The 20,992-nt window shown below is 39.1% G+C and overlaps 1 protein-coding gene across 4 annotated transcripts in view; it reads right to left on the bottom strand.

The window, feature by feature from the left end:
* CDH18 (cadherin 18) overlaps positions 1 to 20,992 on the bottom strand; it is an 839,398-nt gene that overhangs the window by 7,708 nt on the left and 810,698 nt on the right. For all 4 annotated transcript variants that reach the window (XM_073332278.1, XM_073332279.1, XM_073332277.1 and 1 more), the window contains one exon: positions 19,317 to 19,434. In XM_073332278.1, the coding sequence (XP_073188379.1) occupies positions 19,317 to 19,434 (118 nt within the window). The remainder of the gene's footprint in view (positions 1 to 19,316; positions 19,435 to 20,992) is intronic.

Raw genomic sequence — 20,992 nt, 5'->3', positions numbered from 1 at the left:
TGTATAGGGACCTGAAAGGGGGTGCACATGTAACTTATATCCACTTAAAGTCCCATTTTCCACTACCACAGTTGTGTAAAAGTTCTTTAGCATAAACGAGAATAAGGCCCTTCAATTTAACTGACTGTGTTTCTTATAGGCTTCACAGCAGAAGTGAGTTATCAGGAGAGATCTGAGCGAGGAGAAGAGGGTGGCCAAAAAGCACCAGCTGTGTGACATTCAAGGTGGAGGTGAGAGTTGACAGAGTGAGCTAGGGTAGGGGGCATGGGAAGTTAGAAGGTGACACTCAGCTAAAGGGAGGGAACAGGCAAATGGATTCGAGTCCTAGCAGAACAAAAAAGAGGGGAGAGGAAGTTCATGTTGAATTTCATTACTTAAAAGTTCCTCAGGTCCAGCTGGCATGCTCCGCAGTTAATAATACTAAGGGGTTATTTTAATTTTACATTTATATGATAGTAGCACCCAGAGGCCCTCATTAGGATCAGGACCCCATTGTGCTAGGTCAGGGATTGGCAACCTTTGGCACGCTCCCACCAGCTGCGGTTCGCCACTGCAGGCCAATGGGGGCTGCGGGAAGCGGCGTGGGCCGAGGGATGTACTGGCTGCCGCTTCCCGCAGCCCCTATTGGCCTGCAGCAGTGAACTGTGGCCGGTGGGAGTTGCGATTGGCCAAACCTGTAGATGCTGCAGGTAAACAAAGCAGCCCGGCCTGCCAGCGGATTTCCCTGACCGGCTGCGTGCCAAAGGTTGCCAATCCCAGTGCCAGGGGTTGTGCAAACACATAAGAAGACACTGTTCCTACTCCAAACAGCATGAAATCTTCTAAGAAGTCAAGTGGAAGAGGGAATCGATACATTTTTATATACATATACACATCTACAGAAGTATTTTTTAGTTATTATAAACAAGAGTCACTTATCCCCACCAACATGGTACCAAATCCATCCTTAACTGATTGATTTCTTAAAGACATTGTGAGCAGAGATGAATCCTGAGGAGCAATATGAAAGAGGAGGATAGTGGCCATAGAGATCAGTTCAGGGAGTGTTGCGACGTTTTCAAGAGAAACTTGTAAGTGAGCTGATGAGTCTGGTATCACTGGCAGAGCCGAGGAGATGGGTCATCGTGTATGTGAATATGTATGATAATGGAGATGTATCTCTGTAAGAGTGGAGTGATTAAGGGCAGGGAGGAGAAAACAGGGGGATGATTTTGTAATATTACTGGGAGTCAACAGATGATACTGTTACATAGATAGCCTCACAAGCTTTGTTTAACCAACACTACAGGCAGGAAGATCTTGCACACACATGTGTTGGGGCAGTTCTTTTTTGGAAGTGGCTTTCACATCACTATTAAAGTCTGTTCACTGCCTGACTCTTTCTGATTGGAATATTTTTGTTTAGGTGTTGAGCTGCTGCGTACAGGACATACTGAAGCAAACATATATATATGGTCTCAGAAGCTCAGTGGGTGCTGAAGAATGCTAAGAAAGAACAACTGACCAAGATTATGGTGTGCTGAAGTCCATCCAGTTAGGATGAACTGAGGAAAGTATGAATTTTTCCTGAGGAATGGAGGAAATTGAAGCAGGAAAGAGCATACATATTGTTAAGAGTCCTGTTAAAGGGCCTGAACAGCTGGGTTGGCTTAGTGATGCTTCAAGACTCTGCTAACAATGCTTTGGGAAAGGGGCACACCAAGAGAACTAGGTAGATGTCACTGAAAAAGGGATACAGGTGCAGGAATATAGATAGAATGGCACGTTCCAGCCCACATGGCTAGTTGTTTTCCATGGTGGGGAGGGGTCATGAGTATGGCTAGGTTGGGTAGGTATTACTTACTTGGTTTTGATTCAATAAGCCAGCCCTTTCTCTATCAAGCTCTTTGTGCCAACACTTTAAACATTGATCTCATCTGTCTCTCTATCCTAACATTTCACCCATGCCTGCAGCAAGATCTATGTACGTATGTGACCCCCATCACCATGGGACTGGAATACTTGGCAATCATTAATGGATTTCATTCTCAACACCCTGTGAGGTAGATATTATCCCATTTTTACATGTGGGTAACTGAGGCAAAGGGTAGATTAATTGACATACCCAAGATCACACAGGAAGTCTGTGACTGAGCCAGGAACTGAATGTGTTTCCCACGTCCCAGTCCAGTGGACTGTTCACTGTGCTTATTGGTGCTTTCTTAGATGACTTAGCTAAATACATTTATCTTTGTCTCCATTTCCACTGGTTGCAATATATAAAACTGCCTCTTAAATCTCCTTCCGCACTTAAAGGTCAAGGTGCCACTTTTGTGGGTTTTGCTCTGAGGCAGGCTGGCTGCCCAGCAGAATTCCTCCCACTCTTTTGGTGGTATGATGCCTGCCTGCTTTGTTGCCCATAAATCCATGATCAGGCCCCATGTATAAAAACACAAATAGATGATTCTTTTGAAGTCATTAACACCCACTGACAGTATGTTCCTACAAAACAGCCTGAGAGTGGGGAAATAATATTTATAATGATACAATCTATCCCCTCTGTTACTGAGGTGCTAGGGTGTTGCACACTTAAAATAAACTGAAAGAAAACCCCTCAGCAATAAATAAAACGGTGTCAAATAGTCTGCAAGAAAACCCCAACAGAAGTACTACACAAGAAACACAGCAAATCTGTACAGCTGCTTTTGATTTTGTGACACAGACCTTATTCCAAAATACACCTAAAAGTGTATGCAATACAAAAAGATTTGTTTTAAGACATCTCCAAATAAGCTGATAAAATTTTAGTTTTTACCATGCATTGTCTGGGGAGGTAGCCTTAATGAGACTCTGCAGCTATGACATTTTATTAAAAAAATCAAGATCCCTCCACTAATATTCACTGTTTCACCATTAAAGTACATGCTATTTCCACCTTATTTTGCAGCACCCCTCATTTTGTGTTACAATTGTGTCACTTGATTGAAAAGATCAAATTAAATGTCACTGGGATTCAGATTACATGTATTATATTCAGAGACCTCTTCCCCAAAGCTGGGTGAGTACTGGCCTGCAGATTCTATTCACAGACTGTGCCATGGAAAGAGGTTCATCGAGTTCACAGGTCCACAGGTTTTACAGGCCTCTGCCAATTTAATTTAAAAAGAATTGGAAGATTCGTAAGGCTTATTTGACAAGAGGTTGGAAGAGCTTGTTCTTTGATACATGTATGACATTTTACATTTACTAAAATGTTTTTCACAAACAATTTCAGTTCTTTTATTCTAGCATACGGATGGGGCGATGGGCTATCATGATGCTGAATTGGCTACAAAAGACCATAATATTGACCTTGCCACTCATTAAACAGTGGGGGGCTGTTGTCTGGCTTGTTGGAAAAGAAGTGTGCCCCCTTTAAGGGCTAGAAAGCCAAGAAGTGACTTCTGACTGCAGCAGCAGACCGGGGCAGCATGGAGTCTCTGACCTGTTATCCACAGGTGACCATAAGAGAGGGGAGACTATATAGATTCATGCTGGTGCAGAAAAAGCCTTCTTTTACCTGGACCAGTGGAACAGCACCCATCCTACCACCCATGAAAGTGGTAAAATACCAGGTTTTGTCAGGTTCTGCTGTGGGCATTGCACTAGTTGCTCCTTTCTTGGGGCAAGGGAAAAGGGGCTGGGAAGAAATTTTTCCCTCACCACCAGATTGGCAAAGGCAAAGTGTTTTTGTATTATTTTTTCCTTCCTTACAGCAGGTTCAGGAGGGCTTAGTTGGGCGAACATGAGAGAGGAATTAGACTATGATGTCGCAACTCATTATGTAAAAGTGGTGAGGCTGTCCAGTGCAAGTATGCCTTAGGGAAGGGATACAATGATCAGACAAAATGGATTGGTAAAGGAGGTATGCTTTAAAGGAGCAAAAACAGAGATATGGACTGAATTCCCATTGATTTCAGTTCCCAAAATTGCCACTGACTTCAGTGGGGCCAGGACTTTACACACTGTCATTGTTCATCTAATAACTCTGCCCATATCTCGGATAATTCAAGTTAACTTGTTCTGACCTTAACACCAAGAACAAGATCTTTAGTAATTTTCATACCCAAAAGTACAATGTTATACAATAATGTTTTATTTAATATGGCAAAATTCCCATTGCCTTCAATGAGGCCAGGATTTCACTCCATGTGTTTTTGTAGTGCAAATCTGCAAACCACTCCAAGAGCTAGATTTGCAATATGTGAAGGAGGATCATTGTACCAAAGAGCCAACAAATTTGACATTTTAAGAACATATATCTTCCAGAATGCAATGTCAGGCCTTAAAAATCCAACTGAATTGCATTCTATCAACCAGAATTTTGATGAAACAGCATAACCAAAATGTAGGCAAATACTTTAATTTGCAACATGACTTTTTAAAAAGTGCCATATCCTGACTGGCACTGGGCTCCTGGAATTGCAATGAAGTCAATGGGAGTTGCAGGTACTCGGCACATCTCAGCAATTTTGTAATAGAATGGTCAACAGTAGGAATGGTTTGATTTCAAGTTGTAAGAAAAATGGGGTGAGAAAACAACACCACAAAGTTATCTAGACAATATAATAAAGTAAAAATATCAAGAATATATTTAAGGGCTAAAGCTTGTAGTGCAATTCCATTTTCGTGACAAGTAACACCGTATCCATCAACTGAGCATCAACAGTTGCATCAGTCATGAGGCTCATCCCAATACAAGTCATCCTCAGATCTTCTACAGCTAATCAAACATGTAGTAGCAAGTGCTATTAAGAATACTGATGATGGCCCTTTACTTCTTTTTGGTGATGTATTATTTTTCTGTTGTGATGGTGTCTACAGGCCCCAACATATAAGCTCAGTTACTCTGTGTAAATTTAGACAGAATAAGAAGTTCCTACAGTATTTGCCCATGTAAATCTGCCTGGGATGACATCCAGAAGAGGCCCAGTCTTTAAATCTGGGCAGGAAAGCATAACCTCCTCCTTTCTTCCCCTGACATAAATCTAACCTAGAGTGAGTGATCCAATGATGCAGCTAAAACAGCAGTGACAAAAATGCAGTCTGTTAAGAAAAAAAGCCAAACACATCAGAGACCTAATACGAGAGCAAAAAGTGAACCATCCTGAGCAGAAAGGGTTTAAAGTCACACAAAAAACACGAGTAGCAACCAAGTAATGATGAAAGAATTTAAGCATGGAAGCTTATTGGCAAAGCTGTGAAGAAAAGAACATTGAAACATGAGGTCTGATATGAAATAAGGCAGCAGATAACTGCAGACAGGGGGAAATCCAAACTGAAAAAGCACAAAGATGTCAAAAGAAAAAAAAATAGGCAAGGTTGCTACAAGATGAAATAAAAAAGTCATGGACGAAGTTGGCAGACGTAACACTAGAGTGAAGAAATCTTGAAAGAACGAAGTTTAACCCCACCACCCCAATGAGAAGCTGACATTTTTATACTGTATAAAATAAATTAGTAAACACCAAAGAGTTGGAAGAATGCAATGCAACAACATTTTTCACAGTTTTGCATTTTTAACTCTTTTTTAAAAAGATAGTAACCATCAAGAGGCATGGGTTTAAACACAAAAGCAGTTAGAACCAAGGTCTCTAATTTAGAAATGCCCTTGATCATGGTCATTTTGGTACTTTATATTCTTTCTAAAAGTACTTACAGCATGGAATAAGTAGACAAAACCCTAGCTGGAATGTGTCTAAGATCGCTAAGATAGTAAGCAAAATTAGAGCCATGTGTACAAAAAATAAATATTTTTTTCTCCCAGTGGAGGTTTACAGATATAAATACAAGCAAAGGAGGTTGTAAGTATGTGTTGTGGTGGTGGAATAGAAGGTCCAGGGGTATCAGTATGTTCATATATTCTAATGTTCATTATTACTATGGGGGAAACCTTGATAAAGGTAATACCTAGCTGTTATATAGTGCTTTTCTATGGTGGATCTCAAAGTGCTTTACAGAGGAGGTCAGTATCTTTACTCCATGTGGGGAAACTGAGCACAGGAAGGTGAAATGACTTGCCCAAACTCACCACTCAGGTCAGTGATAGTAGCAGAGCTGGTGTTCAGAATCTCATTCTAGTGACTAAATATGAATAAAGTGAATAAATGTACAAAAGTTCAGCCAAACATTTGCTCAATGACTTTTCTTCCTATGCTTTTTATATTTACACTGGGTGACTTTTCTGAGGGAGGAAGAGAAGTTGGAGAAGCCACTGAGAGGGAAACTATGGACTGTGCAACTTATAAGTGGAAAAACTTAACATGAAACAAAAAAATCCCACAAATGTAGAAGGCCAAAGACAGTGGGGTACAAAGAAAGATGCTAATGATCCATTTAAGGGTTATGGGGGAAATAACACAGAGAGTTTCTTCTGACAAAGGAAAAGAGACAAGAAGACAGATATACTGGAACAGAAGCAGTAACCTTAGGATGATGAAAACTGTACAGGTTGGTTCACCAGGCCAGAAGTGAACCAGCCTTTGTAAATAGGCTAGATGGTTCATGTTCAATGACCTATCTATACTTGTTCCATAATAAAAAATACTTTGTACATTCCAGTAAGGCCCTTGACACCTTTACAAAGCTGCACCCTTACTTCCTGAAAAGATCTAAAGTCAGAAGGTGGGTCTCAAGGCTTGCAGGGGATAAGAGGATTGGCTGCTAAGGGGCTAACTTAGAGGGGGAGGGAAATTTGTCTAGTTTTGTAGCTGTACAAATAACAGTAGTTCATGATAACTGAACTTGTATACACACGAGCTACGCTTTGGAAATACACGGAAGCTAGAACCCAAGACTCTGCTCAAGTGGGTATGAGGTTCAGTGTGGAATATTCCCCACAGCTCTAAGCAATCTTTCTTTACACTTTGGAATTGTAGACTATGAATCCAGACTATCCTGCACTCAAGGCCATTATCACAATCCTCTTTGTTTCCAAAGTGCTGTTCATCTCTGATTTATATTTTGTTCCCACCCTGAGAAATGCAATGCAGGAATAGGGAAAATATCAAAGAAGCTAAGAACTGGTGCGAGTTCTGGGGAAGGTGAAAGTAGGAGCACTTTGTGGACTACTAATTTATGTATTATACACAAATTGAGAATTCTATTGACACACTACAGGCAAGCACAAGAGAAATGGAAGTCAAAAACAAAATAAAAATCCATTTGTTGCTTTAGGCATATTTTAATTTGTTGCTCTACTCTGCTTATGTCAGCAGCTGAACTTTTAGAAGTTCTCTGAGATATTGTGACTAATTAAAAATAAACAGAATTATCAAAGAGACAATGTTTGCATTGGTAATATTCCTAAAGTGATAGCTGCCAATTTCTTTTTTTAATATATATTTTATATATTACAATATATAAATAATAGTTGCAAATACAACAAATATACCAAAATACTAGATTCAATATAATACACCAAGTAAATAAAGAGGGTTAGAATAAAGGAAGTCAAGGGGAAGCAACATATTTATCCTCAGAGTCTACATTAATCATAGACCTCTAAAAAGTCAGCTCAAATTGCTATGTATATTTTGGATATTTTCTTTCTGCAGAATGCCAGTCATTTGTTAGCTGCAAGGTCAGCCATATCACTGGCCCAGGCATACATATTTGGTGAAGATCAACTTTTCAATTTTATCACGATTAATTTTTTAGTGACCAAAGCTGACATTGGAATCACACCATTTTGTTACCAGGTAATCTGCAGGTATCAGAAATATATCCAAGAATGAAATTTAAGGGAGAGGGCTCCAACTTAGCATCCAATATCAAAGTGATCCTTTGACCTACTGCATACCAGAAATTCTTGACACAGGACACTCCCAAAACATATGCACTAACCTACCAAGAGAGTTACATTTCCTACATCAGTCAGCATTCATGAGGCCCATTATCATTAGCCTTTGTGGAGACCACTGTATATATATAATTTTTTTTTTTTCGGTGAATAAGCCATAGTCTCAGGTCTACAGTTGCTTTTATTTTTGTTAACATTAGATGCAATTGTATTCCATTGGGTAACAGATAGTTGTGTATCCAAATCTCTCTTGCAAGCAACTCTCCAATTATCAGTCTTTGGCAGAATTTTTTGGGACAGAAAACTGTAAAAGGATACCGCTGGCCAAGTAAATCCAGTAAGTTTCCTCCAAAGTAATAAAAATTCTGGAGTTCCCAGTGCATCCAGTCCAAACACATTCATTAGTAAATGCTTTAATTGGAGATGTTTCCATGCTCAGGGGCAGGGCAAGCCAAATTGTTGCTGAAAATCTACAAATACTTTAACTTTTTCATTGCCTATTAGCTGCGAAACAATCATAATTCCTGTCTCCATCAATCCACCCCAGTCAAGGTTTTGCCACTGATTTTAAAAATAGGATTGCTCTATGGGATTGCTTCTTTATGGAAGAATGCATGGAAGAAGAACTTTCTAGCCAAGTATGACTAAAGCTTGCTTCACAGCTGTTATTGTGGAAACGTTGGAGTCTTCAAATCCATAATAATTCAATTCTACAGTGTCTGAAATAGGGAGAGGATATACCAATTCTCATACAATCATAGAAGACTGAACACTTTTTGCAGCCATAGCTAACAGCCACAAAGATACCTGACTTAATAAAAAGGAGATATCATAATTTTCAAAGTTGGAAAAGCCAAACTCTCCCAGAGGGAGGGGGAGCTGTTCAGAATTAGTCTAGGTTTCTTACCTGCATCCTAAAGGAACATTCTGAAAATATTATTGAATTTCTTAAAATAATTTTGAGGAATAGAACTAGGGAGACCCCTCAGAAGATATGAAATTCTGGGAAGGACAGACATTTTCAGTATATTAATTTTACCCAACAAACTGAGGGGTTAAGGAGTTCCATCTCCCCAAATGGTTAGGTACTTGGGCAATTGTTGGCTTTCTCTATATCTTAGGAATGTCCTGAATATTCTGTTTTTGTATAATCAGTATTCCTATACATTTTATGTAAAACGATTGACACTGACAAGTTCTGATTTAAGAAAAGACCTTTGTGAGCATAGTTGTTAATGCCTAAGATTTCTGATTTACTCCAATTAATTTTATATCCTGAGAGGTGTCCAAACTTTTAAACAGTTGGGTTAGAAGGTTAGGAATCGTAACTTTGGGCTTAGATACAAATACAAGAGCATCATCCGCATAGAACATAATGTTGGACTCTGTTATCCCCCACCCTGATATCATAAATATATTGATTTGGTTAGATAGCAATGGCTACAACTTCTAGATCTAAATCAAACAGAAGAGGAGAAAGGGGACAGCCCTGCCTCATTCGTCTGTGTAACAGAAATGGGGCAGAAATAATTCCTTTGGTCACTACCCTGAAAGTCAGGTTAGAGTACAAAAGTTTAATCCAAGCAAATAAATTGCTTACCAAATCCAAATTTTGCTAACACATGAAAAAGATAATCACAGGCTATGTGATTAAAGGCCTTTTTTAGCATCGAAATAAACAAGAGCTAAGGGTTCCTTAGTATCTCCTGAAGCAGCAATAATATCAGTCAGATGACACAAATTATCTGAGCTTTGTCTATTATGAAGGAAGCCTACCTGATTTATGTGTATAATGTGTGAGAGAAGTTCATCCAATTGCATAGCAAGAGCTTTGACTGAAATCTTAGCATCACAATTTATTGAAGAAAGTGGCCTGTGATTTCTACATAGTCCAAGGTCTTTCCCAGGTTTAGAAATATCTGAAATTACAACATCTCTTAGAGTAGGCAGGAGAGTTTGCTCATTCTTGGCCTCATTGAATATGTTCAATAATCTGAGTGTTAAAGTTACATAGAACTTTTTGTAAAATTAAGTTGAGAACCCAGCAACACCAGGAATCTTTGCAACTTTCATTTCTTTTACAGCTGGCATTAGTTCCGTTATTTCTAAAGGAGCAGCTAAAAGTTGCTTCTGATAATTAGAGATCTGTGGAAGAGACAATACACTAGAAAAGTCATCTAGGGCATCTTTGCCGATTCTCTTTTCAGCTAAATATAGTTTTGAATAAAACTGCTGAAATTCTTCATTAATATCTGTGTTTTATATAATGTATTGCTCCTATCATGAATAACACCCATCTTATTTCTGTTAGCCTTTTGCTTAAATCTATATGCCAATAGCTTGCTATCTTTCTTGCCAGATTCCCAGCAGTTTTGCTTCAAACAGAAGAAAGCAAACTCAGCCTTTTGGGACAGAAATTTGTTGATTTTGTATTTTAGATGAATGAGAGTTCTGAGTTCCTTTAGGAAGGGGGCAGATGCAGTCTACATCCAAGACCTTAATTTCCTTTGAAAGGGCATCAATTCCATGTTCTCTTCATTTCTTTTTAAAGGAGGCATAAGAGATGATACAGTCTCTGACGAAAGCTTTAAAGGCTTCCCAAAGTGTGTCAGGTGATGAAGCAGTGGGGCATTGGTATTAAAAAAATGTTAACTCCTGCTGGATAGAGTTACCAAATGATGTATCAAACAGAAGAGATGTGTTTAATCTCCACATTTTAGTTGGGGGGTACATAACATGGGGACCTCAAAGACATATATAGATAAGCATGGTCAGATATAGTAATAGTACCAGTGACAGAATTGGTCAAGTTTTGTGAAAGTAGGAAATAGTCCAAACTAAAATGTGTTGAATGAGCTGCAGGAAACAAAACAAAACAAAAAACACCCCAAACCTATAGGCTCTGGCTGTAGGAATACCAGATCTCCACACATTTTGTCATTCTAAGTTAGCTATGTATGTTTTTTATATGGAAATGGAGAAGATTTATCAAGGATTAGATCTAGAATTTTGTTAAAATCAACAGCTATAATAAGGGTATGGTGGCCTTATACTATACTATACTATGGCATTTATACTCAGAAAACGTTTATGAAAAAAATTGGGATCATCCAGGTTTGGCCTGTAAAGGTTGCAAAAGAGGATTATAAAACTGCCAATTTCAATCTTAAGGACAGTGAATCCACCCTCATTGTCAGACCCTGTGATCAAAATATTAACATTAAATTTTTATGTATTAGTACAGCAACACCCCTCACTTTAGAATTAAAGCAACTAGAAACTGAGAGGCCTATCCAATCTCTCTTCAGTTTATAAGCTTCAAGTTCTGTCAGACGCATCTTGTGGAGCATGTCAATGTTCTCTTTTTTCAGTACTGAATTACTTTTTTTTCTTTCAGTGGGGTTATTAAATTCTTTTATATTCCAGGAGATGCTTTAAATTATTGGAGCCATCATTGTTAAGATATACTGGATAAAATATAAAGTCGTTTTGTGAATAAATGAGAAATTGCAGATGTTCCTAAGTACCATACAGCTCTTTCATATCTTAGCAACTAAAGCTATATAATCTAGGCAGAGGGTGTCACTTCCCAGTACATATTCCATAGGCATGGGAAGGAAATTCCCAGCATGGAAGAGTGATGAGAGGGAGGCAGAAAGAGGAATTAAATAAGCAAATAAACAAAATATAAAAAGATACGGGAGAGAGAAATACACACAAGTATCATACAATCCAAAAGAAGAATTTGTTTAAACTGTCCAAAAATACACACTTGACAACCAGAGGAGGTGGTTGGATCAGGTGAAATTTTGAGATTCTCACAACCCCTGGGCCCCAAACATTAAAATTATAGTAACTGTCTGCTAGCAACAGAACCTTGACACATTTGTCGATAAGAAAGCACCATCTAATAAAGCTACTACAAAAATATAATTACTGATCAAATGATTGATTTTACATTGATCCTCTTTTTGAACAAGTTAAGGCAATAGGAAGTAAATTGATGATAACCTTTCAACACTTCAGCCCCAGTGAGAGAGAAATAAAGGAAAAGAAAAGAAACATACATATCAATATCTATGAGCGCACATCAACCTCTTTAGAGGGGCCATATCAGATCTCAGAGAGCCATACATTAATCCCATACAGTCAGATCATTCCATAGATGTCTCTTCTTGTGAGGAAAGAGTGCAGAATTTGAGGCAATTTTTCTGCCTCCTAAGAGGAACTGAATGATACTGTCCCCTCATCATTCTTAATATGGAGCATTGCCAAATAAAATATTTCTAGTTTATCTTCCTGGCCAACTGTTTTGCTTGGTTAAAACACTGCCCTCATTGCAACCACATCACAGGAATAATCTCAAAAGAGCTGTATTTTAATTGCTGTTTCTCTCCATACCAGCTCCTTTTTTCCCCCTCTGGATTTCTGCAGTATAACTCCCGTAGTGGTAAACTTCAGGAACTGTACAATCACTAGTCTAGGCTGATTTCCTGGAGCTGGCTAAGAAGCAAGAGCTCATTGTGCCCATTCTATGCCAAAACCAGAAGATCCAACAACTTAGTTATCAGTTTAAGGACAAATTCAGAGGGTTTACCTTTCTCTAGTCCTTTAGGAAAAAACACAATCCTCATGTTACATCATTGTGAGTGGCTTTCTAGATCAATTAGCTTGGTCTTAACAGTCTTGATGTCATTACAGTTCTTCATAACCTGCAATTTGTTCTCTTTGAAATCATTTTCCACATCAGAAATTGTGTGTTGTGCTTCACCCATCTGGATTGAGCTTGTAGCACACTCTGAATCTCAGTCGTGGCGGTCTGTAGGGTCAAAACTGTAAATTTAATTTCACCAGTATCTACGGTTGCCTGCAGTAGTACCACCCAATTGTGCTGCCTCAGGCTCGGGCATGTTTCTGTTTGTAGAAGTGGGGAGGCAGGTCTCGTCTGTTTTGTTTTGTTTTCCCTGTGTTTTTGGATTCAGAGAGGAAGACGCAGAACTAAAGGGCATCTTGCGGGCTTCCATAGTTGGAAGCAATATTTCTCTGGGTTGGATGGTGAGTTTCAGGGGACGGATATTTGGCGATTCCCCATTGGCTACTTTAGAGCTCAAGAAACCTGCATCCACCTCAGTCACAGTGCCTCTGGTGTCCAAGCTTTGAATTTCTGAGTTTTAATTTGTTTACGTAGGACTATATTCTTGGGCATTTCCATTTCATTTCTTCACTGATAACACTGGGACAAACATTTATTTCTGGTTAGTTTCAAATTTACTGTCACGGGGCTGGTCTGCCACTCCAGTAGCGATGGCACGATGTGTGGCCACAGTGCAGTTCAGAGTTTGGGCTTAGGGCTCAGGAATTCGTTTCTCAGCTAGCAGGGATTGTGAGTTGCAGATGGGGGCGGGGGGGGAGGGGGAGCGGAGTGCACCCACTCAAACAAAGGGATAAAGAGCCTTTGTGTCACTCTTTAGCATCCCCTCTGGTCAGTTCAGGAGCAGAGAGGGATCTAGCTTTTTTTTCATTTAAGAAATGTTTTGGCCAGAGAGAGGAGGAAAATAGCAGAGATCTTCACAGCTCTGAGAAGTGTTTAGCTGGAAGAGTTCCCTCCCCCTCACCATGGAAAAACTCCTGATATCTGATACACTCCTTCTCTAAATTCTCTGCGTGGCTCATAAGTTGCCATCCCTTCTCCTTCCCTTTGCACTTGCAGCAGATTTCCTCTTTATTTATGTTTTTCAGTTGTGTGATAATATCTGAGCAAGACAGTATACATCCTGTTGATGCCCCAAGTGCTCTGGGGTTCAGTCTTACAGTTATCATAATTAGTGCTAATGCTGTTCTCCTTTCCCAGATATCTTAACATTTTCTCCCTTCCTGCTAATTCAGCAAAAATATGTTCTTTAAAGGTCCACATTTCATGAAATATGCAGAAAGTATTTGTAATAGTTCTATAAGTTGTGCTAGCTTTTGGTTTTCCATCCAGCTCTACAGTAAAAAAGTGATTTCTTCCTGTGCTACTCTACTAAAAATAATATTTATTTCTCTTGTGCCCATTTATTAAGTATTACTGCTACCAGAGCAGCAAAAACATATGTGCGTATGTTACATCTTCTAGTAACATCAATGTGTGCTCTTACAGAATTAATTTTGAAAGTTCAGCTGTTTGATATCAGCAACACCAGCATGAGGAGGTGCCTCTGTACCCTTTTCTTTCTTTTGCCTCCTATGTGCTGATCCCAGCCTTGATCCCAGAGTTATGTGACTTTGCAGTCTGCTCAGCATTGGAGGACAAGTGAACACAATCTCTGGAATAATGGTACAGATATAAGCTCAGTAATCAACAGAACAACATTAATTTATTATTGGAAAAGGATGGCCCAGTGGATAGAGCTTTAGCCTGGAACTTGAGAACCCAGTTCTGTTATGATGTTAGGCCCAGAATGTTAAAAGATATTTAGGCATTTCTTTGCTCAGTGTTACAATACCTAACTGACTTAGGACTCTAAATCTTATCTTAAAAAGTTAGTTTGGAAGTTAGGACCCTATGGGTATGTCTACACTGCACACCCCACCCCACCCCCTGCCCCCCGAGACATTGAGTTTCAGAGCCCAGGTCAATTGACTTGGGCTCAAGGGGATCGAGTTGCAGGGCTAAAAATAGCAGTGCAGACTTTTAGCCCAAGCCCGAATGTCGATGCTGCAATTTTCAGTCCCACAGCCCAAGCCGCACAAGCCTGAGTCTGATGACCCGGGCAGCCGCAGCTGTGCCAGAAATCTTTGATTGCCATGTAGACTTACATTAAGACTAATTGAAAGTCTATGGGACTTCAGCCCCTAAATCACTAAGGTGTTGCAACACATACATAACTTGGTCTCTCTTTGCCTCAGTTCCCCATTTCTAAAACAGGAATAAATGGTATTTCCCTACCTCACAGGAGTCTGGTGAGGGGTAAATACATTACAAATTGTGAGGTGCTCAGGTATTTATCTGGAGGCAGCTCTTCTCCTGCAGCTGCTGTTAAAATATCTTGTTGAAAAAAGAAAGCAAACAAGTTGTAGCTATAGAAAAGGCATGTAACTTTTCCCCCACACATAACTCAAAAATGGCTCACTGGAAAATCTTCAAACTTGTTTTCAATATTGATCCTCAATGACAATTAGTGCACGAGACTGTCTTTACCAAGTTGGAGTTGAACATTTTCTTGGGGTTAAGTCCAATTTCAGACTTTCAGAAGTCACCAGTCTCAGTGGGTTAAAGCTTGGGGAATTTACAAATTATATTGGCACAGCTGACTGAATACGTACATTCTGTGACACCAAAAATTACAGAGAATTTACCAGAGCCATTGGGGCAGCCAGTAGGATTTGTAAGTTTTGTGAGAGAAAAAGTTGTATCTCAAAGAGCTTGAAAATCTTAAAAGTTCCCTGAAACCTGAATGAAGTTCCCTCTAGAGGTTACAGTCTCTTCCAAGTGTCTCAAGGGCAGTATAACTTCTGCTTGCAGGTTATAGCATGAACCAAAATAGGGACGAAGCGATCTATCAATCTAATCCTCTCTCTCTCTCTCTGTATGTGTATGTGTGTGTATATATAAACACACACACACACAGGAAGACTCTGTATGTATGTGTGTGACTATGTCCATACCAACCTAAATATCTGTACAGAGGTCTTGGGCTTTCACCACAACTTGGAGTAGACAGAGCTGGCTGAAAAAACATTCACAAACATTTTCATTGAAATCTTTTTTTTTTTTTTTTTCAAAAATGTCAAGCATTCTGCAAACTGGTCAAGAAACCGTGCAAGCTTTTTGCAAAAAAAAAAAAATATTGTTGATGTTTTGAAAATTTAAATTTTGTCAGCCAGCTCTGCATTCTGAAGAGGTTCTTCTCCCCTCCTTTGGCTCCCTGACAGTGTGGTCCTGCAGCAAAGACTTCCCTGGGTGTCACTAACTGTGAAAACTCCCGTAAGGGGCCTTCCTCAGCAGGAAAAGACTCGAGGAACAGTTTATGTAGAATGCATTCATGCTGCCGTCTTTTCTACTGCTGTCTTTGGGGAGCAGGGAATGTCCTTCTTGTTACTGACCCCTTTCCCTTCCCAGACACAGATCCCAAAACCCATGAAGGAACTGAGGCACAGAAAAATCAGGGTATCCGACTGAGCACCTTCTGTATGGGATGAGAAAGATCCATATGCAAGGTTCTTTGTATGCTAGAATTCATGAGGAAAGGATAAGGTTTAAAAAAACATAAAAAGAATTAAGCATATTAATCAACTACACATTAGTGGGAAAAAGAAACCATTTGGGTAGGTACAGAATTCATAATAAAGAGCAGATTCACACTGGCAGACTAAACAAGCAGATTTTAAACTGGGTGAATGGGCAACTGTATTGCAAAAAAATGATAGTAACTATGCTAGACTAAGTAATAACTGCCAAGTTCAGACATTATTGATAAATTAAAAAAAAAAAAACCTACGGAGAATACTTATTTTTTTCTAATAGATTCTATAATGCCCAGTGCTTGCAATATTATGAAGAACAATGTGGGAAGACTAGAGAAGCTCAGAATTCTCCCCCCCCCCCCACCGAAAAATTTGACTTTTTGGCAAATGTTTATAAACCAAAAATTTTCACCTGAAAACTTTCAGATGAAACCCAAAATTTTTGACTCAGAAATGCCACTGCACAGCTTCATGGGAGTTGTAACTCCTGTGCTCCCCTTCTCTATCAGCCAGGCTCTCAGGCTGGACTATATCTACCATGATGTACCTTTGTCTCCTCTCTTGCTGAGCCTGCGTATGAAGAACAGGAATCCCTATGGTGCATTTTGAGCGATGCACTCTGGTTGGGGACCCTGAAGGCACAGAGTAGAATGTGGGCATGAGGGAACCAAACTACAAGTCCTATGAGGAACCACAGTAGGTCTTCCAAAAACAAAACGAAAAACAAAATCTTTCGTGTGTGTGTGGGAGGGGTATTCAATTTTTTGGACAAGAAGTCAAACTTTCCCTCAGAAAGTAGTATATTTTGCAAAAAACAAAACAAAACAAAGCAACATTTTCTTGAAAACCCAGTTTTCCATCAAAAAACATTTGCAGCAGAAAATTTTCAAATAACCAACTCCCAAATAATTGAAAAGCCATTTTTCATTGGTCTTGCTTTCTAGAATTGCAGGATTAAACCATTAAATAAAAATATATGTGATTTTCTTCAATGTAGCAATATTTTGTTGTTTCTTTGTTGTATTTGTCTGTGCATACTGTATTATTTTGCTGCTGGTGGTATTCTCTGATCCCTCTGGGCCTGATTCTGATACCCTTGTTCAAACTGAATAGTACTTATTTCATGAGGACACTCAATCAACTTCAGTGAATCTACTTGAGAAGTAAAATACTACTCAACATAAGAAGGAGTATCAGCACCCAGCTCCCCTTTTAATATTTTTAAAGGGCCCAGACCATAATCCAAACCCAACTCCACATTTATATTTCAAGAGCTCCTCCTTATCTCTGTGCCAAAATCCTGGCTCCAAACACCCCAGAGTTTTGAAAGGAGCGATTAACATCCAGGGCGGGCTGAAGCACCGCTGCAGAGCTTCAGTTTTAAAATTGGTTTAGTCCCACGGATGTCAAATGGTGTAAAATGGAATTAATGCAGTAGTGTATTGGGCCTTAAATCCAGAGCTGAATCTTGCAGTTTCAGCCTACTTCTAAAAGAAACAAAGCAAAGAGAAGAAATACTTGGGTATATGTTAAAATCCAAAAGGTTCTGCAGTTCCTCTTTCACAAAAATATTGTAGCTCTGCAGTGACATGGCACAGTTCTCATTGAGACACATTTTCATTCTACAGTCTTGAAAAACATTATTGAATTGATTTTTCTCAAGCTTGTTCTCAGCCCAACACTGATTTTTTTTCTTTTTTTCTAACCTAACAATCCCCAAATATTCAGCGATTATAAAGTTATGCAGTTGTAAAATAAAACCAATTTATTAAATTGTTCTGATCTTTTTTTTATGCAACACAGCTTAGAAATGGTTTTGTTTGAAAAGTTCAAAGTTGCCATATGCATGGGATGTGTCTTCAGCCAAGTCTGGAAAAAATGGTTTAGAAATACTAAAGTTTCAAGTGGTTGAAAATTGCACTGTATATGTTTTCCACTGATATTTCAGGGCTAGATCGTGCCTAACAACACAGCTCTGAAGAAGGGGTGCTAGATAAATAGCACAAACCAAGGACGCATTGGTTCATGGACAGCCTTTGGAGGCACAATTTCCCGCTCTAGTTCCCCTGCTCAAGAGTGCTAGTCATTTGTTGTTGTCCTATAACAAAAGCAAATTATGACACTCCATATACCAGCTGTAGTTGGTGGGGTGGAGCCAATGCTCCACTCCATGTGCCCATATTCCACACTCATATGCTCCAGGGGGTATAGTAGGCCAGCAGCAACCTCTTACTTCAGTTCAACTGCACCCAAAGTCTGGATAGCTTGCACATAGAAGTAAGGAAAATTATTACTCTCCCTCACATCTGTATGTGTGAATATGTAGTCCAAGTCACATTATGGCCCTTAAGCCTTAGAACATTGATATTTTGCTGGTGGCCAGACAAGTGTATGGTTTAGAGCATACAATTTGTTCAAAGGCTCCAAAGGTTTAATAATATATCAAGATCCAGAGATCCAAATATATCCATTCAAAAGCATGCAAACATCTGAAGCTCTGTGCATTGAAATGAGTGCAGCTGTGATCCCAAACGTAAAAACATCCAAACACTCAGTGAGTTTATATGAATCTCCCTTCAATGTTCAAAATATAAAGGCACACAAGTACACTCTGCATTCATTTCAGGGGTAGACCTCCCATCCCTGAATACAATGCTCCATCATGATCTGAACAGAATGAAAGCTCCAAGTTGGCAAAGGGCTAGATTGCACCATTTAGTCACCGCCCTGTGGGGGGATAGTGCAGAGTCATATCGTTCCCGGGGCAGTGCCGGAGGCCTTCCTTTGGGATACAGACCTCTAGGACTGAGAGGGAGTTCAGTTTCCTTCAGTCCGTGGTTTCTCTTGTAAGAATGTCAGCCATAGTGACAATTCATAGTGGTGTAGTGGTGGTGGCTTTATAATCATCAACTAGGAACTGCACTGAGACTGCAAACAAAACATTTCTCCAACTCATTTAAATAAAACAACCACCATGAGTGGATAAAAAGACTATAAAGCGTACATGCTGGGTATAAAATAGAACAGAATATAAAAATGGAATAACATTTTCTAAAAGACTATTTTTGAAATATAGTCCTGGTTATTCATAGTTCACAATACAATGTGTACAAATATGGTGTCCTTGGAATCAGCCAGTTGAACATTGATAAATTAGAGTTTCCACCTCCTGATAAGCATTGTGTGGAAACAGAGCACAATTGCTTTGTTCAATGAGACATCCCAGACAAAACAGAGTCCCACTTCTTATAGATTAATGTGTTTGATTTACCTTCATTGTCCCTTAGGGTAAAGTTGGGATTCAAAGAAAGGTCTTCATCAAGAGAATAATGGAATCTTGGCCCATTTGCAGAGTTATCTTTGTCAGTGGCTCTGATAGTCTGAATGACCTGAAATATAAATTAAATAGTAAATGTATTGAAATTTCAACTTGACCCAAATATTACCTGACCTCAGCACAATCTTTAAGCTTAGCTTATTTTAATTTTCTACTTGGCTGCAGCCAAATTCAACCCATGAAACTACTGGCCCATTAGCTTGATTTCTCTCAAATGAAATATTTTAGGACCCATACTATGGAGCAAGCTAAAAGCATCCATACTTCACAATATTTTAATATGAGTCAGGACCTTGCTACAAATATTTTCCTTATCATTAATAGTGCATACTGGGGACTTGCAGAATTACAGTTTTCCATAAACACCTGTTTTCTGAGAGACAAGACAACGATTAGACAAATGTCTCCAATATAAAGCATCCTCTGTGTGTTGTCCCTACTAATGAAATGCAAAAGCAGTTGACGCTTTTTCCACTCTAAAAATGCTTAGGAAAAACAATTGTTAAATCAGAGTGACAGACACTCAACACAAGCATTGTGTTTAAATCCCCTTTTAGGACTCAGTACCAAATTGTAAGAGAGCAGAAGATGAAGAGCAGCAGCCATAACCGGTTTTAGTTTGGCTTACCCCAGAGTAACATTAGATGAAATATATTGAGACAGACACCATGATTAGGAGAGCCAGGTTTGAAAGATAAGATTCCTATAACCCAAATCCCTACTGATTTTTCAAATTGAATGCAACCCAAAACTTTACTAGGCTTTTGCAATGTTTGACTGAATATTTTTCACCTTTCACTTTCATTTTCTTGGTGGGACTGGAAATTCAAGTGCCAAAATAGTGTAAAAGAAAGACTGTTCTTAAGGTATTTCTGGATAAGACTGAATAAACTGCTGCACACAAATGACCAGAAATCCAGGGAGGGAAATACATTTTCTCATGAGATTTCCTGCTCAGTTTTGTAGACTGATAAGTGTCCAAATGTTTATAGACTCATCCACACTGAACTTCTTTTAGGGCTGTTAGGGGTGCTGCTGTATTAAAAGCTGAAGTACACAGGCTTGTCTCAATGTCCACTTACACAGGAGTGGCAAAGCAAAAGAAAGAAATGATATTTTTAAAGCTAATATAATACAACAATTACTGTATAATCAGTAGAGTCTGAGTCTGAAGCAGATAAGAAGGCAAACAATATTTTCTGATAATTATATTTTATTGGGAGTTGGGGGGAAGATTTGATATTTTTAAAAGTAGCCACAATAAATTATTTGCAAGATTGTAAGCAATCAAGGCAATTATTTGCCAGATTGTAAGCAATCAAATTACATCTCAGATCATCTATAATCTTGAAGTCTGCAGCTAAGCAGCCTCATACTACAGCACCCCCTGTTAAAACTTTGGTAAGCAGCTAATTGCTCTACATTACATTTTGAAAAGGTGGTAAACCCCAAGAGGCATATCTGTAATTGAAATGGCCTTGCAAAATGAAAGAAGGATTGACATGCCTTACCTGATCAGCCTAAATTCAGATATTTCATTCTTAATGTTTAGAGATACTTGGGGAGGGAATATTTTCAATTTCAAGTGCGTCAGTTTTTTGGGACTACTG

Source organism: Lepidochelys kempii, chromosome 2 (assembly GCF_965140265.1).
Source record: "Lepidochelys kempii isolate rLepKem1 chromosome 2, rLepKem1.hap2, whole genome shotgun sequence".
In the NCBI taxonomy this organism is placed as follows: domain Eukaryota; kingdom Metazoa; phylum Chordata; order Testudines; family Cheloniidae; genus Lepidochelys; species Lepidochelys kempii.
Note: the sequence above shows the minus strand (reverse complement) of the source record. Positions and strands in the feature narration are given on the sequence as shown.